General features: G+C 37.5%; 5 protein-coding genes across 5 annotated transcripts; 3 read left to right on the top strand and 2 right to left on the bottom strand.

Annotated features, from left to right (window-relative positions):
• Positions 1-697: 697 nt before the first annotated feature.
• Positions 698-4549, top strand: RPK2 (receptor-like protein kinase 2). Its single transcript, XM_012996202.2, has one exon. It carries the CDS (start codon positions 1008-1010, stop codon positions 4362-4364), a length of 3357 nt encoding a protein of 1118 aa, XP_012851656.2. The 5' UTR covers positions 698-1007; the 3' UTR covers positions 4365-4549.
• Positions 4550-4594: 45 nt separating this feature from the next.
• Positions 4595-5666, bottom strand: LOC105971392 (ninja-family protein AFP3). Its single transcript, XM_088822611.1, has 2 exons — positions 5026-5666; positions 4595-4948 (listed from the first exon to the last, which is right to left on the bottom strand). Exons 1-2 carry the CDS (start codon positions 5610-5612, stop codon positions 4672-4674), a joined length of 864 nt encoding a protein of 287 aa, XP_088678737.1. The 5' UTR covers positions 5613-5666; the 3' UTR covers positions 4595-4671.
• Positions 5667-6834: 1168 nt separating this feature from the next.
• LOC105974653 (nuclear transport factor 2) lies at positions 6835-11822 on the bottom strand. Its single transcript, XM_088821534.1, has 8 exons — positions 11622-11822; positions 10569-10756; positions 9846-10143; positions 9340-9756; positions 8953-9074; positions 8807-8872; positions 7579-7642; positions 6835-7422 (listed from the first exon to the last, which is right to left on the bottom strand). Exons 2-8 carry the CDS (start codon positions 10752-10754, stop codon positions 7205-7207), a joined length of 1371 nt encoding a protein of 456 aa, XP_088677660.1. The 5' UTR covers positions 10755-10756; positions 11622-11822; the 3' UTR covers positions 6835-7204.
• Positions 11823-12977: 1155 nt separating this feature from the next.
• Positions 12978-15473, top strand: LOC105971413 (furry). Its single transcript, XM_012996269.2, has 2 exons — positions 12978-13527; positions 15151-15473. Exon 1 carries the CDS (start codon positions 13139-13141, stop codon positions 13517-13519), a length of 381 nt encoding a protein of 126 aa, XP_012851723.1. The 5' UTR covers positions 12978-13138; the 3' UTR covers positions 13520-13527; positions 15151-15473.
• A 4132-nt stretch (positions 15474-19605) lies between these two features.
• On the top strand, positions 19606-21083 carry LOC105971404 (transcription factor TCP13). Its single transcript, XM_012996261.2, has 2 exons — positions 19606-19824; positions 19956-21083. Exon 2 carries the CDS (start codon positions 20106-20108, stop codon positions 20937-20939), a length of 834 nt encoding a protein of 277 aa, XP_012851715.2. The 5' UTR covers positions 19606-19824; positions 19956-20105; the 3' UTR covers positions 20940-21083.
• The last annotated feature ends 3299 nt before the right edge of the window (positions 21084-24382 follow it).

The raw sequence follows: 24382 nt of genomic DNA on the forward strand, positions 1-24382 counted from the left end.
TTGGGCCGTGGCTCCGGCAAGTTGAATGAGGGGAACATGCATTTATTCACCGGTATGGTCCCTTTCCTAGGTTCAGCCCCACCATTACTCTTCCACCACCAACCATCCAACCCAAATTATATCATTAATTAATTAATAATAAAACCTGAATTTAGTAAATAAAATACCAAACAAAAAAAAAAAAAAAGATGGGCAATAATATTTCTCTGCAGAACTGAAAAGGAAAAAAATATTAAAAATGGCAATTTTACCATAAATTTGCACATAATCACAAAACAATGTGTATATATATATATATTTGTAATTTTTGTTAAAATCAATTATTCATTATTTTTCCATCGATATTACCAGCCTTTGTGTGTGTGTGTGTTTTTTTTTTTCCTCTATGACTTTTCATATTATTTCTCTCTTACATATATATAGAAGTAGATTTTTTTCTTTTACGATTTAATTATGATATATTTAATTTTTCTTCATTTTAACAATCCCGGGTAACTATGCAATATGCAATCCTAACATGAAAAATAATTAGTTAAAAGTAATAATTAAAAGGTTTTAATTGAATAATAATAAATAAATAGTATTATCATTCTCTCTTTAAGTAGTCTTACTAGTCCAGCTTATGACCAAAATTCTGTAGAATTTTATTAAATGATAAAAAATAATATAAAAGATAAAAAAAAAATAATATAAATAATAAAAAAAATAAAAACATAGAAATAATGTGAACAAGAACGCGTTTTTTCTTCAAAGAACAGACAAAGACACAGCCCACTGTTCCTCGTCCTTCGTCTTCCCTCTCTCTCTCTCTCTCTCTCTCTCTCTCTACCTTCTCTCTCTAAAGTCTGCATATTACATTCACAAATTAAACTAACAAAAGCAGAAAGCAATCCCTAAAAACCAGGGTTAGGGTTTGTGTTTTTTATGCTGGTTCAAGATAGGGGGAGACAAACAACGGGTCCGGGCTTCACTCGGGCTTTTTTCAGGACCCTTATCGGGCTTCATTAATGGGTCGTTTTCCTCTCGCCACGAATCGGCACCACCTCCGCACGCCGTTGGAGCTCTTGATTTTCCTTTTCGCCCTGTTCTCACCTCGAAACGACGCAGTTTCGGCGTCGGATTCCGACAAATCCGCTCTCATGGAGCTCAAGGAGTCGCTTTCGGACCCGTACGGAGTTCTTAGCGGCTGGAATTTCAACAGCCCGGCGGATCACTGCTCGTGGGCCGGGGTTTCTTGCGATTCGGGTTCTCGGGTCGTGGGTTTGAATATTACCGGTGGAGGTAATTCTCTGTCTTGTGCTAGAATTGCTCAATTTCCACTGTACGGATTCGGAATTAGGGCACCTTGTTTGAGCAATGGTAATAAAGTTAGAGTCTTGGGCAAGTTATCGGCAGCTGTTGCTAAGCTTAGTGAACTCAAGGTTTTGTCTTTGCCATTCAACGAATTAAGCGGTTCGATTCCTGTCGAAATCTGGGGTATGGAGAAGCTCGAAGTTCTCGATCTCGAAGGCAATTTCATCACGGGTTCCTTACCGACTCGGTTCGACGGGTTGAGGAATCTGAAAGTTCTGAATTTGGGATTCAACGAGGTTTTCGGGGGGATACCGTATTCTTTATCAAATTGTTCGGGGCTTCAAATCTTGAATTTAGCTGGGAATCAAATCAACGGTTCGATTCCGGGGTTTATCGGTGGGTTTAAAGATTTGAGAGGGGTTTACTTGTCGTTCAATTTGCTCAGTGGATCGATACCGGTCGAGATAGGCGACAATTGTGCGAATCTCGAGCATGTGGATTTTTCGGGGAATTACTTGGCCGAAGGTATTCCGAGAAGTATCGGAAACTGTAGAGGGTTGAAGACCCTTCTTCTGTACTCTAACATGTTGGAGGAGGTTATTCCGAGTCAACTCGGCCGGTTGAGCCAGCTGGAAGTACTGGACGTGTCGAGGAACAACTTCGGCGGTCCTATTCCATCAGAGCTCGGTAATTGTACGAGGCTGTCTGTGCTGGTGCTGTCGGATTTGTGGGACCCTCTCCCGAACGTTTCTAATTCGGTGGAGAAGCTGGCATTTACTGCCAACGAGTTCAATTTCTACGAAGGCACTATTCCGTTTGAAATCACCCGATTGTCTAGCTTGAGGATGATTTGGGCTCCTAGGGCAACTCTTCAAGGAAATTTACCTGCCGATTGGGGCTCGTGCGATAATTTGGAGATTCTGAATTTGGCTCAAAACTATTACTCCGGAAAAATCTCCGATGGTTTTAGCATCTGCAAGAAGCTGCATTTTCTCGATTTGAGCTCGAATAGACTCGGTGGGGAGATCACCGACAAAATCCCCGTTCCTTGTATGACTATGTTCGACATCAGTGGGAATCATTTATCGGGTTCTATTCCGAAATTCAGTTACGAATCTTGCTCGCCTATCCAATTCCTACATGATCTTTCGTCTGCATATGTATCGTATTTCGGATCAAGAACTCGGGTTTTTGGTGATGGCTTCTCGGTAATGCATAATTTCGGTTCCAACAACTTTACGGGCACTCTTCAGTCAATGCCTGTTGCATCCGAGAGATTAGGGCAGCAGATAGTTTACGCATTTCTTGCTGGCGGAAACAAGCTCACCGGAACCCTTTCTCAAGCTTTCTTCGACAAGTGCGACGAGGCTAGGGGTATAATAGTCAACGTGACGAACAATTTGTTATCCGGTCAAATCCCAACAGATATTGCCACAATGTGCAAGACTCTGATACTTCTAGATGCTTCGGGTAATCAACTCTCCGGAAGTATTCCTCTCGGGATCGGCGAATTGGCTTCGCTCGCCGTTCTTAATCTAAGCTGGAACCCTTTTTCGCAAGGTACGATCCCGAGCAGTTTCGGCAAGATTAAGGATCTCAAACACCTGTCTCTGTCGGGAAATAACCTCAACGGTTCGATCCCTACAAATTTCGGGCAGCTATATTCTCTGCAAGTTCTTGATCTGTCATCAAACTTACTATCCGGAGAAATCCCGAAAGAAATTGCGAATCTACGGAAGTTAAAAATCCTTTTCCTCAACAATAACAAGTTGTCGGGGCAAGTTCCACCTGGATTGACAAATATACCCTCTCTGTCATCGTTCAACGTCTCCTTCAATTATCTATCCGGACCGCTCCCTCTCAACAATACCATGATAAAATGCGATAGCTTTCTCGGGAACCCTTCTCTCCATTGCCCTACATTATCCTCAGACGAAAATCGAAGAACAGCTGGCCCACAAAACGATGCTTCTTCTTCTCCACCATTATCAACGACAACAGCTCCGAGTAAACGAGAGGGCAAGAACGGATTCAACTCGGTTGAAATCGCCTTCATAACATCCGCAGCAGCCATTGTTTCGGTTCTTGTCGCACTCGTAGTCCTCTTCTTCTACACGAGAAAGTGGAAGCCGAGGTCAAGGGTGAGCGGCGGGTCCCACAGGAAGGAGGTCATAGTCTTCAGCGACATAGGGGTGCCGCTCACCTTCGACACGGTGGTGCGTGCCGCCGCCAACTTCAACGCCACCAACTGCATAGGCAACGGCGGATTCGGCGCCACATACAAGGCCGAGATCGCGCCAGGTGTCCTCGTCGCCGTCAAGCGCCTCGCCGTCGGAAGGTTCCAAGGCTTCCAGCAATTCGACGCGGAAATCAAAACCCTAGGTCGCCTCCGCCATAGAAACCTCGTAACCCTAATCGGCTACCACGCCAGTGAGACCGAAATGTTTCTTGTGTACAATTACTTGCCGGGCGGCAATTTGGAGAGGTTCATTCAAGAAAGATGCACGTTCGATTGGAGGGTCTTGCATAAAATCGCGCTCGACGTTTCTCGTGCGTTAGCCTATTTGCACGACCAGTGTGTGCCGCGTGTGCTGCACAGAGATGTGAAGCCGAGCAATATTTTACTGGACGAGGAATTCAACGCTTATTTATCAGATTTCGGGCTGGCGAGGCTTCTCGGAACTTCAGAGACACACGCGACGACAGGCGTCGCCGGGACTTTTGGGTATGTGGCGCCAGAGTACGCGATGACATGTAGGGTTTCGGATAAGGCGGATGTGTACAGCTACGGGGTGGTGTTGTTGGAGTTGATTTCGGATAAGAAGGCGCTGGACCCTTCGTTTTGTTCGTACGGGAACGGGTTTAATATTGTCGGGTGGGCGTGTATGCTTTTAAGGGCAGGCCGGGCGAAGGAGGTGTTTGCAGCTGGGGTGTGGGATGCGGGCCCACACGATGATTTGGTGGAGGTGCTGCATTTGGCGGTGGTGTGTACGGTGGATTCGCTGTCGACCAGGCCGACTATGCGGCAGGTGGTGAGGCGGCTGAAGCAGCTGCAGCCGCCGTCTTGTTAGATTTGAGGGAGGTGTTTTTTTTTTTTTTAAACTGTAGGGAGGTTGGAAAAAAAAACCGAAAAGCAATTCTTGAAGTTGAAGAATTGTTGTTTTCTTGTTAGTGTTGAATTTGTAGGTAACTGTAAATTGTAGTGTTGCTTCTTCTTCCCCCAATTTGACAAAAGAATGCAGATATTTTTGGTTAATTATAGTTTGTATCTTGTTTCTAATTTGTGTTTCTTTGTCGAAAATAATAGCAAAGTTCTCCTTTAAAACAGCAAAACCCGAAACTGAAAACCCGAAACAGAACAACTACAATGTGAAGGAATTAAAAGAGGGGGAAAGGGTTGACTACAATGTGCTTGAGTGGGTGGTCAACGTTATGAAAACCAGCATGGTTGAGAAATTGAGCTGGTGTGAGAAATAAACCATGGCAAACGCACACTATCTTCACTCCTCCCTTTCTGTACTTGTACAGGAATCCCTCTACCTTCTTCCCATTCGCCCCTGCTTCTTTCGTCGTCACGTATGGCATTTCCGGCATCGCCGCAGCGTTCTTCTCCGTTTTCGTCGTGGGCCCCACTTTGCTGCCCTGTTCTTCTTGTGAACATGCAAAAGATGAAAAGAGTGAAATTATTTTCCAATGTTGACAAAATAAAATTATATTAAAAGAGATAACTACAGTATATATATACCCTCTGTTTGGTGAGACGGCGGATCGGAATTGCCGTCGATGAGGTGTTCGATTGGCATTAACGGCGTCACGTTTCCGTTAACGAATTGATCGAGTTTCTGATCGTCGCCGCAGTCGATTTCATACACTACGCCTTTCATGCTACTGGTGGTGTTACTACTATCAGTATCAGCATCGTCGACGACGACGGCGGAGTTTTTCTTCATCCGCCTCGCGCACTGCAGCTCCTTGCGGCGGCGCCACTCCTCCTCCGTCTGGATCGGCAGCGAGTGCGTCCTCGCCAGCGGCGGCGCGTGCTTTTCGATCTCGACGCCGCGCGCGTGGTCGCCGATCCCGTTGTCGGCGGCGGAGACGACGGAAGCCATGTCCGATATAGACGACGAGCGGTCGAGCACCTTCCTCGTAGGGTCAACTCCGAATCTGCCGTTCATCGAAAGCCCCAAACTCAACTCCATTTCCTCGTCCTCTCTCCTCTGTTCGTCTTCGTATTCTACGAAAAGGCCTCGTTTAATGAAGTTATTCAGCAGATCAGTCGAAAAAATGAGATTCTCTTTGTTTCCCTCACCTCTCTCCATCAATAATGTCGAAAACAAGAAAAAAAAAAAATCAATTCGAGAAATAGAATAGAATGGAATTCTGAAATTACAGGCGAATTTTGCAAAAGAAAACTGCGGAAGCCATGAGAGAGAGAGAGAGAGTTGTTGAAGGAAGAAAAAAACACGCAGAGATGAGTGATGAAGACGAAGAGGTTTGCGGGGTGGGAGTGGATTTTAATCCATGGGGGGGTGATTGTGAAAAGACGAAAAAGGGCATGAGTTGTAACGTAAAAACTTTTGAGAAAAGACAGGTGTAGGGAGGGTTGTCCACGTGGCTGTGAAGAGCAGTTTTCGAGGATAGATATGCATTTATACGAAAACAAGGGTCTACACCCCGCTTTCCACTTCTTTTCATTTTCTTTTTCGACACGTAATCCCCAGCATTAAAATAATGGTTTAATTCCAATATCCCGAAAAATTAAATGCTACACCTGGTTATTTATATAGGGGTGATATGGAACTGTAGATTATGTAACTATAAACCGGTCTATTCTATGCTACACCCGTGTGTATGTATGCCCAGTGATTAGTTATTTAACCAAATCCTTCAAATGTAGAATTTTGCACTTCGCAACATTGAAAAAAAATAATACAGTTTACATCATCGAAACACAATAAATCTATTTAAAGTAAATGAAGATAATTTTATTCTTTTATTAGTTTTTTATTTTAAAATGCAAAATAAAAAAAATAAAAGAATATCTAATTGATGTGATTCACATCGTACCAAATTGGCCCATGCTTCGATGTTATGTATGAAAATGATTAATAAATTAGTAGATTTGACAACATTAGTTTTCGGTCCTTTGACCCACGAGAACTGACAAATGGACATGTCCTCAAAATTAGTTTTCGATCCAATGAAATAAATAATTTATTGCAAGTTGGCCAACCTAGTAACCTTAGTTTATTGTTCGTAGCCCAATTGATGATCTCAATTATTTTTTTCTTCTTTTTTTTTTTCTTTTTTTTTTTAGTTAGAGGGATATATCAACTGTAGAGTAACTACGTGGTTTTTTTTTTCTTTTTTTCTAAAAAATAAAAAAGCATATGCCCTTAATAATTATTACAAAAGATTTTCAGAGATATTCAAACTCCAACTCGACCTTATACCATTGAACAGTTTGTACCAATTAAGAGAGTGTTTATATGTTAAAAGTAAAATTTCATTTGAACAAATTGTGGCATGATCTGAAAATGATTTGTGTAAGGAGATGATTTTTAATTACCAATTCAGCAATCTATCAGCAACTAAACATACCAAATAAAAATTAATTTTGTTTCCCCCTCCGTCGTACGCAGCATTTCAGTTAAAGCTAGTTACATTCCCCTAAAGCAGCGAGCGAAAACCCTCCCTAGACGAAAAAATTGACTGGCTAGTGGTACTACTACTCTTAAGTCTAAACGCCGTTTTTCATTCTGTGAAGCAACTCCCATCTTAAAAATTTCCGAGGATTGAAGGAGAAACGAGAAAAAAAAACTGACAAATAGTTACCATCACTTACTTTCTTTCTTTTTTTCGTTCTGTTACGTCAAAACTTTGCTTCCAATATTTCTCACCTCCACCAAATTTACGTCGATGACTGAATAACATCATTAGGGGTGGAACGATGACCGCCCCTACCTCTTCCTTGTTGATAACCATCTCCACCACGACCCCTGAAGCTATCGCTTCTAACGTAGCTTCGACCACCACCACCACCACCACCACCAAAGTTTCCACGACCCCTGAAGTTGTCATTACGGAAGCCTCCTCGCGGGAAATTAAATCGACCCCTCCCGCTGCCACCTGGCAGTAACAAAGGTAATATCATAAAGTTAATATTTCACCAGGTATATTTGCTTATGATGTATGGAATATCGCGCATTTTTTTTGTAATATTGAGTACTCCATGATTCTGGAATTTGGAATGTAGATACTGAAAAGTTAATGCTTCTGCCTCACCTCGAGTTGTTGTCCTCTTTATCTCCACAGTAGCTTGATAATTCCCAATAGTTATAGGAGATGCCTGAAAAGTTAAGCAATATTAGTGCAAATATATATAGAGAGAGGGAACATAATTTTAATCGTAATATCTACGGAAAATCCAGCTAGTAACTCTTATGGTAAATTTCTCCAGTGTTCGAAAAATCAGGCCATGGGGTGGTTTTCATGAGAATAAGCATAGAACAGGTCATTAATAATGCAACCAATCTTAAATCAATCGAAAAATAGAGATATATGTTTGATGTGTAGGATTATAAAACTGGGAATCTGATCAAAATGAACCAATCAAGTCGTATCAAAAGCTATGTGAAGACTACATTGATTCTAAGGAGTTTCTAGACTCTTAGGTATAAGATCGAAGAAGAAACTGGATAATGTTTTAGGATATGGACTTCACTATTGACCGCTAAATGCACGATGATCTTTACTGGAATACAAAGATGGAGAAGCTGGCTAACCATGGTTCCAAGAGGTGAGGTAAAGAGAAAATGATAAAAGAAAATAGTTTGCTTTCTCACCCAATTACAGGATCATTTTAGAAGATTCACGAAACTTCCAGGCAACAAAACTGCCAAACTTTGCAATTTGAAAATACAATTGTATTGAAAACATTATGCTCGATGAAGATTTTATAAGTACCTTCAACTGTAATGGGATATTAGAGACTTTTAGGCAGGTTAAAGAAGTGAAGTGGGTAAATGAAGAGAAGGATAATATGAAAAGAATGAAAGTAGGAACAGTGAAGTCTAAGTTTCTAGGCTTATTAATGTACATAGATCCGTTGTGCTAATAATGTAACAAAAATGTCTCCAGTTTAGGAAGAGAGGAAAGACAAATTCGATTGGAAAAAACCCCATTTACGTAGAAATGTATGAAATCAAGATGAACTTGTCTCCAAATTTTAAAATCCCATCCAAACTTACAATGACTCATTTGTCCTCGGAATTAACATACAGCATAAAGGACATAAAGCAGCTAAGAATGAGTGAGAAAAATGATGGGGAAGAAAACATAAAGCTTTCTGAAATGAATTTACATGTCACAGACATTTCAGCATTCAAGAAACATGTAGGACATATCTATTCGTCAGTATTAAGGTGCTAAGTCACAACATAGTCTTAAATCCGAATGCAATCTCAAAACAAAAGGAGTGAGAAGAAGAATAAGATGCAAAGAACACGCATACCTTAATTGCACTTTGCATGGAGCTAAATTCTTCAAATTCAACAAAGCCAAAACAGAAACTTTGTAGCTGAAGAGAAAGGAGAAACAGTGTCAACATTAACACACTCAGCAAGTACAGCACCGTAAATAAGTTATGCTAAAACCAACCTGATTACTTCTGACTTGGACCCCATTTGGCTTAATAGTTCCAAATTTCTCAAATTCAACTTCAAGCTGAGAAACCGTAATATCTAGAGGCAAATTGCGAACATATATGGAATGACCTTCAACTGTAAGAAATAAAGCAGAATGAAAATAATTAGAGGTTAGAAAAATGGCTCATGAGTGTAAAAGATATGCAGATATACAACTCTTGTCACATACTGAGACTGGGTCACAAATGAGCTACTGAGCTCTGTGCTACGAGCAGCATGCCTATATTGGTAACATTCGTGACTTTGTCTTATAATATTATGCTACCTTATCTTAAATAGTAACGCTCGTGGTGCTTGTTCATGCATGCAAGTTAGAAAAAAGAAACTGCAGGAAAAATACCTTCGTCCTGAGCATCTTTACTTTCTGGTGCGTTATTAGGTGCAACAGGGACTGATGATTCAATTACTGACTCCTCTGCAGCTGGTTGTCGTTGTTGCTTCTCAGTTTTCACGGGAACTTTTGCTGTCTTAGCTGGAACATAGACTTTGGTTGGGCTCTTCTTTGTCAGTGAACTGAGAATTGAAGCATATGATTTCTTTGGAGTGTCGTCCTGGGATGAAGAAGTAACTGGGTCTGTAACCGCGGAAACATGATTCTCATTTGAATGTGATTCAGCTTCCACCAAAACATCCTTGTCATCACTGACTTCAATCTCGTCCGTCCCTTGCTCATCAATTTTCTCCTCAATGACCTCAACTTCCTCTAATTGGGGAGTTGCATGGTTCACAATGGGAGAGTCCACCACGCGAAGCGGCTCTGGCAACAAAATGAAAATGATGACAAGGCCAAGTAAAGGTAAATTTCAACACACAGATGGTAAACCGAGAAGCAATTATAAAACCAACCTGGATCTTGAGCCACAGAAGTAGGTGGTGCCTCAACAACTCCAGTTACCAGCCCTGAGCTAATCTCTGGTTCACTCTCTTCCGCATACCTAAAAAGATCATTTAAAACATAGTAGCCTTTGTCTTGAGGAGCAAGAAAAAAGGTTTGTGTGAATTTCCTTCTTCGATTGTCCTTCCCAGTCAAGTAGCCGGTTACCAGCACAATCACTCCATCGGCATAAGAATCCTGTGCATCAGCAGTCTTTATCTCTGCCTTGTAGTTCTTGTAGTCCAGAGAGCATATTTTATCATTTATACTCTGGTAAAACATGAAAAACGACACTGTTTTGTTACTATTTTATCGCATCAGAACCCGAACCAGAACAGAGTTATTATGTTACTCGTAATTAACATATTGTTCTACATTACTTTACCAAAAACTGATTTAACATGCATAATGAATCTTCCATAACCCAGAGGAATGACACTAAACAAATGTAAAGAATGGACACAGTATAACAGAAAAATGCAGATACAGCTAGCCATAAGTGAAAAACATCATGGGTGGAAGTGCAATATACCAGTAATTTAAGTGCTACGACAATAGTAGGCAAACGGCCTCAGGAAAATCACATTCGAACAGGTTTAAGCAAATTCCCAAAACAAAAAATGGTAAGAAGTTGACGATATTAAGACTTAATTCAGATACAAACTCAACACTATGTACAATTTCAATATACTTACTTTCATAGTGGTCACAGTTGTCATAAGGCCATTAGGATCTGGGCGACTCAGCACACTTACATCCTGGTAGAACCGGAAAACCAACTCAGGGGAGTGATGGAGAATGTGGTAATACTGCTCAACAAAAGCATTTCCAACCACTTGAGCACTCGGAGCTGGCGGAGGGTTTGCAGTTTGTGTGGCCATTCCTACCAGAAAATAGTTTAAGTAATGCGATAATGGAATCTCATTTAAACAGGTACATACAAAAATGAGAAGAGAGAATAACAGTACAAAACGAGCTCGAGCTCGATAGTAATCCAACCTACATTTCGGTGCATATTTCATAAACAAAATCGATTGACGGAAGCTAAGCTAAATACATTAAAACGTAAAAATGCTGAAATAGATTCATTTAGCAAGAGATAGCTGATTTTAGGTACTTATACATTCCTGCATAGTGAGTTAAAGAGTAACTGCAACGACCAGGTTTTGGGTGCAAAACTTTAAAATTCCAACAGAAGATGCCTCGGATAGTGAAGCAAATAAATTATTTAAATATATAAATGGTTAAACAGTCAGCTTCCAACGAAGAACCAAAATCACGGCACATTAAAATAGGGGGGAAAATCATCTAACACGACGACAAACAATCAAAATGAGTTGACATTTTCCTATAAACCCTTATCAGCTCAGTTTCTGCATCGCACTATAAACCCTAACAAAATTTCCTCAAAATGCGGTCATATATGCAGTAACATTAACACAAAACACAAAACTCAACAACGAAAAACAAGCAATTACGAGTTCCTCGCCAATTTCACCACCAGATCTAACCCGTGACATGAACCAACAACAAAACCCTTGGAATTCAAAAGCACCGGCGACTATAGAAACTCAAACCAGCAAATATTTCGGTTCACATAAACATACATTCTCGATCATTTGAAAGACGAACAGAAATTACTCCACGGATTTCACCGATCACGTCACGAGAGCCAAAAAAAAAAATGAAACAAATCAAATAAACGTCGTCCTCGGCATGATCTGGTTAACTCAATGACGAAAAAATACCTGATTGAAGGAACTCAGTTGGAGATGGAGATAGAGAGAGAGAATAGGTTACGAGAGTGAGGGGTTGATTGAGTGCAGCTGTAGAGAAAGAAAGTGCAATTTTAGAGAGAGAATTTGCGCGAGAAGAAAGAATCTGAGAGTGAGCGGGCGAGCAGCAAACTTCCAGTGGAGTCCTGGACAGCTAAGGCAACACCAACAGTCGCTCTTTCAAAACGCGATTTTATTTATATCAAAGCTAGCGCTTTTACAGTCAACTCCTTTTTCATTTTGCTGATAGTGGTGTAATTAAAATATAAATTTATTCGGAAACTTCTTTATTAATAATTTCCAATCCTGACCCTTTGATCAAAATAAAACAATTATTACATCAAATAAAAAATCAATTTGATACTAATTCCACACCTAATAAACCAATAAATGCACTTGGTAATAGGTATGTGATTCTTTGAATGTTGAGCTTTGTTACAAGTAAGTTTAGTCCTTGATTGTGGGTTTCGAGCTTGCAATCGGGCCATATCAATCAATTTTGGGTTGACTTATTGAGCCTCGTTATTATAGACTCAAACTCATATACTATTAGGCCTAATTAGTATAAGCTCGGTTCATGTATTTTTCTGAGTTTTGAGTTTATATCGGACTTTATTATTATAGAACTGTATGAATAAAATAAAAATTGGATGAAAAACAAGCAATATACAAGGTTTACCTTCATTGAAGACAATCTAAAAAAACTCTAAACGATCTTTGCAAGCTATTGGAAAAATTTAGAAACAAAACTGAAAGAAGGTAAAAAAAATAATTAATATATAACATTATTCTAAATGTTTTATATTCTTAAATATCGATGATAAATTTCAGTAGGTTCTAGTGAGTATGTTGAATTTGATCCCTATTTTACCAATTGTCACTATCACCACTTAATTCTTTTTATTTTTGAATTTTCATTTTTTGAACATACAATTTAAACTTGTATGTTGAGGTATATCATTAAAATAATAAATATATTATATAGTTTATGATTAATTTAATCGGTCGGGCCTTATTCGAGTTGAGCTATAATAAGCTCCAAGTTGACTCATAAACAAATCGAGTTTAGTAAAATGATTCAAACTCAGCCAAACTCACTAAAAAATAGATTAGACTCAAATATAATCAGGTCAAACCATCGGGCTTCAGTTAGGCCCGCTGGTCCTAATTGTGTCTATGTTTATGTGGGCTTTTTTTAATATATTAGTTTGTTTGTTATTATTTTTAAAAGTATAATATATTGATAGGCCCAATTATATCCGGTTAGAACTATAAACTTAAAACCATAGACCAGAAGTTATTCTTATGCACGCACTATCCAATAGCGACTTTGCCTAATCGAAAAATACAAACCGCGACTTCTGCCTAATCTAAAAAATACAAAACGCGACTTCAGCTTGAATTTATTACTTATTATTTTATTATTATTATTCTCGTCTCCGGTCTCCCCCCACATTTCGTTCTCATTGAAGAAGATCCCCAAATCGACAATGGCGTCCGCTGTGAAATCCCTAATCCAAACCCTCCGTCGCTACATAAAGAAACCCTGGGAATACACGGGGCCCGCCTCTCATCCAGAATTCCGCCTCTCCATCCTGAAGGCGACGGAGTACCGCCTCGCCTGTCCGGCCACCATCACCGCCAGAGCAATCGTGCCGACCTCTCTGCCGGAAACGGTTTTCGACATCAAGTACTTCGCCAGAGACCAGCGCCGCAATCGCCCCCCCATCAAACGCACCATTTTGACGAAAGCTGACGTGGAGAAGATGGTGAAGGAGAAGACGTTCGGTCCGAGCGATTTTCCCCAGCCGTACTTGACTGCAAAAATCGTCGAGGATGAGAATGCCATGGGCGGCGGGTATCAGAAGTAAAATTCGATGTAAGATCCTTTCTCTTTATTATAAAAAAATATTTTGAGTGTTTTTATGTTGGGAAACGTGTTTGAATTGTTTGCTGTTTTAGGTTTCAATCGTGACTTGATAATGGATGAGGGGATATCGTTTGTTTTACTGATTAGTTATAATGATGATTTGTTTACTTAATGAGTTTCTATTTGATGAGATTGGTGTTTATAAATACGAGTTACGTTGTAAAGTAATTATGGATCATTATTTGGATTGATTGGCATCGTTCATAAATCACGCCTGTGTCTGCAGATGATTATGTAATAAAGTTCGTGACGAATAGATGTTATCGGTAATATTTGTATGTTACACGTTGCTTAAAGGAAAGGGTAGCAGATGATGTAGATTAATTGAACTTTTTTTTCATTTCATGCTGATATGAAATTGCATCGCATAAAACGACGTGCAGCACGACTACTTCTGCATTTCCTGTTTATGTAGTTTATGTTATGCTCTTCCAGCGTTGGATTAAGTAGTAAGAAGCGTGTCAATGTAAGGTGGCAGTGTTGATGAACTGATGCTTATGTTGTTGGTATTTGGTTTAAAGAAGATGGAATAATGTGATCTACGGATTACGAAGCTGGCCACAGGATACGTTTATAAAATGAATCGAGCCACTTCTTTATCCTGTTTTAAATGAACTTTCCGAATTTTCTGGAATGAAATTTTCAATTATCGAATTAAAAGACAGATTGTGTTGTGCGGACTTAAAAATCTCTAGGATCTTAGCTTCCCCATGATATTGGTCCTTTGATTAGGTCTTTTTAAAATTTGACACGCATTGTGAATAACACTCTTTCTTACTGAACGCATTAATCTCTTTCTTAAGCTTTGACCTATGCCAGAAGTTTCAACGGACTCCTATGATATGTTTTGGATGCATTTCTCGTTTTTATTTTTTGGCTTTTGCTAGTTGCTACAGCTCTATTAATGGCATCATGGCATTATTGACAAATAAGAGAGCTATAACTCAGTCATATTGTAGGCTTCTGGAATAAATATCATAAACGTCAGCGTATTGACAGCTAGACTTAGAAGATCTTTTATAATAGCCCATGATATCCTTATATATCAAAACTTTGAATTCCAAACGGACACATGTGCCTCAAATTTGAAGTTGGATTTGCCACAGGTTGGCTACATTTTTGTTGTGATATAAGAACTTGGCTGCTGACCCCCTCTCCCAGATCCTAGTTATACAATTAAGTGGCCAACGGAAATATTTATCCACCAATCTTGTTAATATTCTTCATGACCCTTAACAGCTAATCAATTTTTGACGTTGATAGCTGAAGTTGAAATCTGACAGCCAAATGTGTTATTATCGTAAGATTCAGGCTACACCAGATTCTGAATGGACAAACACTTTTCTGACGTATATCAACGACAATTTTCACTGTCTTGGTGATGATAAGCCTTGTAACCGAGAGTTGAATTCGAATTCACAACATTTATCTTTTCACATTTTTCATTTTTTTTTATGGGTTTGCTAGCTCCATTTAAGGAGTTTTCTGTATTTTTCGATTCTTTCTTCAGAGAACTGGAAATTCCGGTTTACTGTTTTGGATGCGTTGAAAATCATTTTCTTTACGTAACAGGCTTGCGAGCTGGCCAGCTTACTGGGCTGCGTAAAGTTCTTGTAGGTGAAGTTTAAAGGTCAGCCGTTTCAAGCAGCGGGTTTTTTTCTTCCTCCTCCCTAGTAAGCTTCTATTTCAATGTTTTCCATCTCATCACTGAACATTTGAAAAATATCTTAATTCAGACAAGAAGGTTTATGCCATGAAGTGTAACTTTGTATCGAGTTCTTTTACCAATAATATGTAATCTTGCCTTAATAGAAACATTGTGCGACTTCCATGTCGCTTTTGTATTTTCGCATCCCGATTTTTGAATTAAGGCTCATGATGCTTTTTCTCTGCTACATGGAATCCTTTTTTTTTTTGTTTTCTTTCTTTTCTTCGTTTCTTTTGGCTTTATGAACACAGTCAGTGTGTGGTTATTATCTGCATACAGTTGCACTTCGACGCATGCTGAAACGCCATATTTGATGAACAATATTGATGTCTGGTTTGTTTGTTCATGCCATGGGTTGTCACTTTTACTGAAAATTGAGTATCAGTTATTTTGCAATTAAAGCCGTTTTGATTAGGACAACGGTGGGGGGTGGGTGGGGGGTCCCTACTCCACTGCATCTACTAAAATCTAACGACTATCAACATCACCCCCTATTCACCCTCTTTTGTACCTATGGCATCTTTATCATTATATTATATTTTATTTTATTTTATGTATATATATATGAAATTATGAATGATGAGTCATGACAACTAATCTTCTGACACACACACTGCACAGTCAGAGAGATTAGTAGTTGTTTTATTAATCAAGAAACTGAGGCTGATGAGAGAGATGTTTAGTTTGTTCTTGACATGGCACTAGTGTATAGGGTGGAAATTGGATCTGTATTAACATTTTTGGAAAAAAAAAACAATATTTTTTTTCTTGAATGTGAACAAATAAATTCAAGGGTAAATTACAACCACCTCCCTGACGTAAAGTCTATTTATGAAAAAAAACCCTTTATTTTTTTTAATTACATCATATGCAATTTGTAAGTTTTTTTATATCCATCCACCCCATATAAAACTTGAAGGATTCTAAGAGATAATTATAAGTATACCTGTATTGACAAGATCGGCCCAAATTATTTTTTTACTTGAAACTGAACTGAGTAAACAACGTCCTTATGCAATAGCTCGCAAATCATCATTCATCAACCCAAGATTGGGCAAATCAGAGGTTGTACTACTTGTCTAGGGTTCGTGTATCATTTTACAAAAATAAAAAGCAAAATCAAAATGCAATTTGTGAATTATTAATTACATGTGTATAAAGGTAATTATTTATATAGTTGCCATATGAATTTGTGAAATAAAATACATGAATATATAAATTCTGAATTGAGATTGAGGGAGTAACGTGGGCAGTTAGATGTCACACCTGATTGAGTGAATTTAAACTGTATATTTGATTAAATAACTACCTACTAAATACATATACACATATGTGTGATTATATGTAAATTTACGAATCAAATTCACCGAGTGTAAGTAACCACATGTGACAATTAATTTCCCGGTAAGTGGGTTCGCGTAAGCTAATTAAGAAGGTGGACCAAGAAATGACAGATGAGTTATTTAGGGTATCGAAAAGAAAGAGAAGAAATTGTACCAATCCTTCAAATGGAAGCACCCTCTTACAAGAATTGTCTTATCCTCTACTGTTCTTCTGCTGTGCAGTTACTACTGCATTCATTCACTCACTCACTCATCGATCTGTTTGCCAACGACAACGACTTCTTCTTTAAAACCCTAGATGCAAAGAGACAAATTTCAAACTTCAATTTTTACAGATTCATTCATATATATATTAATTAAATGATGATGGCAGTGATAGTGCAACTGCATCTCGTACATTTCATCTCTGCCCATTAATATATTTTTTAATTTTTATATAACATTATATAAACTCCTTTATTATTATTTTTTTTTAATTATTTTTAAATAAGTAGAAGAAGGAACAGGCTAGCATGCCACGCTTATGTTTGGAGTTTTAAACCAGGACTTGGGTATGTGCTATCTATTGTCAACTAAGTAAAAGAGAGAATTATATATATTAAAAATACATACATTATACATACATATATAGTACCTTCTGTAATGCTTTAATCTGTGGTCCCTTTATGTTTCACTCATCACTGTTCTTCCTCTTTTGTGTGTGTGTGTGTGTGTGTGTGTGTGTGTGTGTGTGTGTGTGTGTGTGTGTGTGTGTGTGTGTGTGTGTGTGTGTATGTGTGTGTTTAATTATGACACAAAGAAAATGATAATGATCAAATTCTTTGAATAGGTTCACATTTTTCTGTTGGTAACATCAATTAATATATAGGTTTAGTTGAGTTTCTTGCTTCAAGAACAACTGTTTATTACACGTACGTTCTTAATTCTTGCATGTAAGAGTTATAATAAGATCTCTCTCTCTCTCTCTCTCTCTCTCTCTCTCTCTCTCTCTCTCTCTCTCTCTCTCTCTCTCTCTCTCTCTCTCTCTCTCTCTCTCTCTCTCTCTCTCTCTCTCTCTCTCTCTCTCTCTCTCTCTCTCTCTCTCTCTCTCTCTGTCTGTGTGTATATATATAGGTGAAAGCAGAAAACCCTTTTGTTTTCCCATGCCTTATGCCATCTATATAAAAACCACACTCAAAACATGTGCTATTTGAGTCCAAGAAATCAAGTTTTAAAGAATCTTGACAAATCAAACTGTAATAACTATGTGATATACATATTTACATACATATATATATATATATATATATATATATATATATATATATATATATATATACATGTGAATTAAGTTGGAATTAATTTGATTCAAACTTTGAAACAATTGAGGTTGTAGTATATATAATACAAAAATTATAGTAATTAAATAATCTGTGAAAAACTGTAGCCAAAAGTTGTCTGTGTCTGGGGAATCTGGGGACCATTTATTTGTCAATAATGCATAGTACCTTCTTCAAATCTTAAACTCCTCCATTTTTTTTCTTCTTTATCTCGAGATTCTCATCAAATCATTAAGCTGATATATGCCTCTATTAATCTTACTTAATCAAATAATATATAATTAAGCCACGAGTTTAAATATTTATCTAATTCGTGGTCTTTTGTTTTCGAAATTAGTGCAGCTAGCCCTAATTTGGTACGCGTTGTTAACCACATGCATGATCATGCGATCGATAAAAATACCGAGTATAATTAGTAGTTGTGAGTTATGACTTATGACGACAGATGTAGCAGAAAAAGAAAAAAAAAACTCGAAATTTAAGTCCATCTTAAAAGAAACTGTACTGTGTGTCATATGTTTAGTCATTTCCTTTGTAAATTAATTTTTATTACAATATATTATTTTAGGTTTCCACAATGTATTTTGATAAGCTGGTTTAATTAATTTATTTTCATTTAATTTTTTCTGTATGATTATTTCATCTTTAACTTGTTGTCCTCCTAAGTCTAACTATATAGTTTCATTTCTTGATTGTTTGATGTGTCACTAAGCATATATCACAGTCTGAAATTACTGCCAAATTAAAAGACACTATTTTTTTTAATTAAATTCTTTGACTAGGTTCTACGCAGAAAGAAAGTTCGACACGGCTAATTGTATTTTTTGTCGATCGATCTTCGTTTGCCAAACAAGATTTATTAATTAACTAGCCAATTGAGTTTTGCAATAATATATATATCTACAAAACCTACACACATTTCACTCTAAAAAAATATATATTTATATTCATCATATATCTACGAAAATCGAACTCTCGGCAATAAAAAAAAAAAAAAAAATTAGTGTGTGGTCCTCTTGCTATACACAGGTTGACAGTTTTAATGGAAATCAGTTGGTCCCTCACCACAAGGGCAACATCAAGATGATGTTACTCTCTTCTGTTTAAATTACAAAAGATTAATTAATTACAAGCATCATGTACATACAATTAATAAATGAAATTAAAATCATATTGAATTAAATTAAATTAAATCATTTTGTTTAGTTTGCTGTCAAAGCATTGGATTTTTCATAATTCTCCTACCTAGTTATCGATCGATCAATCTACTTTTTTTTTTTTTTAAACAGAATACATTAATTATATATATATTACGAATGCTAATGATATATATACAAAATTTTCAGTCGCTGACGTAGCATTGCAAGGCGTGCATCTGTCAAACCGAAAATGCCTTTTGTAGTTGTCGATAAAGCGTTAAAGCGAACTTTTTTCTAGATGGTTCAATAACAAAAAAAAAATAGTAGTTAATTAAAAACATTTTAAACGAAAATTAATTACCGGTAAAAGGCGCATGCATGTGAGATAAGATTTTTTTTCTTTTTTCGACCGGCATATATATCTGTTCGGATGGAGACGTGCACGTGGCCTTTCGTGTATCGGTACTTTCTTTTTCCTTCAAGCATGGTCAGTTGAATATTATTAATGAATACTATGCAATGTACATATATATATATACAGCTTTTCTATAAGTATATCTAGATCTATATGTAATATAATGGAATTTACCTCTTGGAATTAAAAAAAAACATCATATGACTTTGCAAGAGGCTTGATTTCTTGGTTGTAAGAAACTAAGGACTGAATCGGAAATACAAGAAAAGATCGTATAAAATCGATCTGGTATATACATGGCAGTTGTAGACAAGATCATGATGTAAGTAATATTTCTTTTCGATTTTGTGCAGAATTTTGTACTATTTAATTGTCTATTGTTTGTCGATATTGTTGCAATTCGATTTCTTCGTAACTCGATAAAATTTTCTGTTTTAATTTATGTCGTCGCAGAAATTCTTGAGTGTCTACTTAAGAGAGCAACCTTCTGCAAAATTTCACAAAAAGGAAAAAAAAACAAAGAAGGGCTATTTTCAAGATTCAACGAAACAACCTCGAAAAATCCGAAACTTTTACATATATATAGCACAATTATATATATATATGAGCAGCACGAGCAATAATACCGATAATAACCCGGCCGCCAAAAACTTGTTCAAGGCGGCCACTACTTCAACAACAACAACAGCAGCATCTTCTTGGAGCAATACTAGGTTAAAAGATCCACGAATCGTGCGCGTTTCTCGAGCATTCGGGGGCAAAGACAGGCACAGCAAAGTATGCACTGTGAGGGGGTTACGCGACAGGCGGGTGAGGCTATCGGTTCCCACAGCCATACAGCTGTACGACCTACAAGACCGGTTAGGGCTGAACCAGCCGAGCAAGGTCGTCGATTGGCTGCTCGATATCGCAAAGAATGAAATCGACGAACTGCCGCCTCTCCAAATACCTCAAGGGATGATGATCAACTGGAATTCGAGCAACGTTGTTCCGGAACATTCTAGAAGATCGGAGGATATTAATCTTTTCGGTGGGAATAATAATAAATTAAAGGAAGTGGATACTAGTAATAATCGAGACGAAGCGGAAACTAATTGGACGAGATCGAGCGACGAAGGTGCATTGTATAATAATGTTTCTGCATACAATTCGTATGTGAGATGGGATAATTATCCTTCGAATATGTTGACGCTTTCGCACGACCAACAACACAACAACCACAACCCTACGAAAGGGCATGCATTAATTACGTCGGCTCATAATCAATTAAACGACGATTGGCATAATTTCAGCCTGCAATTGCCGTCTTATTTCGCGACGAACGGTGCGGAGTTTGATGCGGAAAAAGCGAATTACGATCAGCGCTCGCAATTGGAGTCTTCTTCGGTGCTTTGTACCGCGAATCTCCTCCCTTCGCAAAACAACGATGGAAGCTAGCTAGTTCAAAATCTATATATATATATATATATATATATATATATATATACATATACATATATGTATATGAATCTATATATGTATTGTATTATTATATGTATGCACTAGCATTGTGTTATATATATAATTTCATTGTTTCTACTATTTGCAGTTTTTATTTTAATTTATTTTCGCTATGAGAATTCCTCGTTGATCGGTACTTTGCATGATAATCTTGATATGTATATATCGATATATATATTTTGTTCACGAATTTTGAGGTTCGAAAAACCAGTAATATTTTCGATTATGCAGAGAATTTATTTTTTTGTATGATTTATTATAAATTAAACCTATGGCATGTAATTTAATATAAAACATATGGCATGGTCCATGTGTACTGAGCTGTTTCATCTTCCTTATCTTTTCCATGTACCAGAATCATTTTAACGTTGAAGCTCTACAATATATTTATCATCAAATGTTATATATATATATATATATTGATATGCCTAATGGGCTCAACCCAATGGGCCTACAAATTATTTAACTACTGGGCTACGAGCCCAATATCGAAGACCACTATCACCGATGTCCAATCACCTTCAAGCAAGGTTTGGGCCCGACAATCTCGACTAAGCTATAAATACACATTTGAACTCATTACGTCCTATTAACTGAGTAATACTACAATACGTATTCTCTGGACTATTTCTACTATCAGCACGTCTGACTTGAGCGTCGGAGGGGTTTCCGCCGGATCAACCCCCGGCTTAGTTCATGTGTTCTATGATCGCAGGTACCTCAGGATCATCAAGTTGTCAAGCTACTGATCCGCTTTGCTCTCCCAGTTCATTTTCAACACTACCCAGGTGAGCTATATTTTAGTATCATCATATATATATATATATATATATATATATATATATATATATATATATATATATATATATATATATATATGTGTGTGTGTGTGTGTGTGTGTGAGAGAGAGAGAGAGAGAGAGAGAGAGAGAGAGAGAGAGAGAGAGAGAGAGAGAGAGAGAGAGAGAGAGAGAGAGAGTGTTTTGGTCGTCCTTGATGAATTAATGAGAATGTTAATGTAACGTCAACTTTGTAATTTAAACAACAGTAATACGATCTAGATGTATATGAAATTATAAAGAAATGAAGAACTGAAAGAGTGGTCCAAATTAATCAAGAAAAAAAGAAAAGAAAAAGTTAGGTGTTGGTACAAAGTAATTAGGGTTTGGTTTTTATGTAGTGTGTGTTTTTGAATATAATTAGGACCACATTCAAATTAAAGTTATTGTCGTAGGAGGGTCCCCATTGGTTTGTGTGTTGTAGCACGAAAATTTCAACTTTTTAACTTTTTTATGTTTTGGACAAGTTTTGTGTCTGAGACTCGAGGACACCTGCCGAACATTTTTTAGGTCATTTTGTAGTTTTTAAAAAGTTAGAAACATATTAAAATATAAGATTTTCAAATATCTTTTCATTTGTTATTTCCCTAACTATTTACATGATTTAATGATCAATTGCAAATTAATAGTTGATAATAGTATATATTTTGAACATATTTGTATGGAAATATATATATAAATAAAAACTTATATATGTTCACATAATATAATTATAAATATACCTCTATACTTATAATATTTACACATTTTCCCAAGTTCTCGTATCCTTATTTGTGGGATATGCCATTTTCCGGTGTTCGTTCTGCCATTGCTTCGCATTGCCATTTCCGTGTCCATACTACGTACATATGTTAAAAATCATTTTACTCCAAAACTTAGGACAATTTCAGAGATAGGTCAGTTGGGGGAAGAAGAGTTGAGATAGTAGAAGAAAGAAGAAGAAATTGACTTGTGCCTTCTTTCTTCGAGTACTCTTTCTAAAACAAGGTAAATACAATATTCCCCCGCATGGGTGTAGCTCAACTGGTTCCGGAGGTAGTAAGTTGGTGCAAGGTCCTAGGATCGAATCCTGGCAGCCGCAGTGTGGTAATTTCAACTCCAATGAGGGTTGGTTCCTTGTGGGTAGGGTTGGGATTGGGTTGGTTTTTATCCACCGACCGACCCATTACCGACCATATTTTAAGGTAGATAATCAATTTTTAATCGATCCATTAGATTGGGTCGAAAATTTCAACCAACCCATCTATAATGGGTCGGTTGGTGGTTTCTAATACTATCAAAAGTTGGTTGACCGATAATTATCGGTCATCCAACTATATTATTAAAATTTTATTAAAAATATAAAATAAAGACCGTGTTTTCTTAAGTGATTATTGAAATTATCAAAATAATTAGCATTTTAAATTTTAAAAACAATCAACAAAGGAAAAAAAAAATTGACCTAAGTCTTCCACCAGTTTTGTTATGCCCAGGTTTAAATAAAAAGTCCACAGAACTCCACTAGATGATCTCTTACGCATCTTTGGAATTACTTTGAATTTCCTAATTATATTTTTTCGTTAATTATTATTAATTATTTTGAACTGATAAATGATGATCGCACCGTGACATTACGCAAAATGTGAATATTTTTACTAAAAAAATTGAAATTTTTTGAAGTGAATTAGGAGGCGGATATAACCATAAACCGACCCATTTCGAAACCAAATATTTGGTTGTCAACCATCAACCAACCCACAAAGATTGGGTCGGCAACGGTTTTCAAATTTGAGCAAAAATGGTTTGATGGATGGGTCGGTTTTTAGGCTGGTAATCGACCGACCCAATGCAGTCCCAGCCCTACTTGTGGGCACCAGGTCCGGGTCCGCTACCTTAACGGGCCGTTGAGTTACCACGATTTACATTCCTCTATCAATCTTTGTCGGGCCAAGGGATGGGGGCCCTGGGGGCGAGGGATTTCGCCTTTTGGTGCAAGGTAAATACAATATTTATTCAACTAATAATGAGGCAACACGTGTCCTTGTTTTGTGTATGTAGACTAATTCCCCCACAAGTCCAGGTACACCATCCTCAGCTGATCTAATCTCTAGAACATTCTTCAGCCCATTAACCACATCAGCCCATTCTCTAAAATCTGGCCCAATTCCCTTCTTTCAGCCCAGCACAAATCCCATCTCCAAAACGTCGTCGTTTCATCTTCAGCCATTCCTTCTCTTCGTCTTCTTCAATCAATTCAAACGCAAGTAAATATTATTAATAATTCATAATCACTTTTAGAAATCAGGAAATAATTAATTAGTGAGATTATCTATAATTCTCGAGCCCATGCCTTTCAATCAGATTAGGATGAAAGCAATTGATTAATATTTTCCAGTTTCCAGCTCGAGAAAAAACCCTAGCCCCAATACACCAGCAAGGTGACGTCAGCAAATCATCGGCGCAGTACTATAAATACACGTATAAACTTTACCGACAAACACATCTTCAGGCAGAGCAATTAATCATGATTTCAGTCACTTAATTCAGACAATTTCAGGTTTGT

This window comes from Erythranthe guttata, chromosome 8, assembly GCF_056151865.1.
Source record: "Erythranthe guttata isolate IM_541 chromosome 8, IM_541, whole genome shotgun sequence".
Lineage (NCBI taxonomy): Eukaryota > Viridiplantae > Streptophyta > Magnoliopsida > Lamiales > Phrymaceae > Erythranthe > Erythranthe guttata.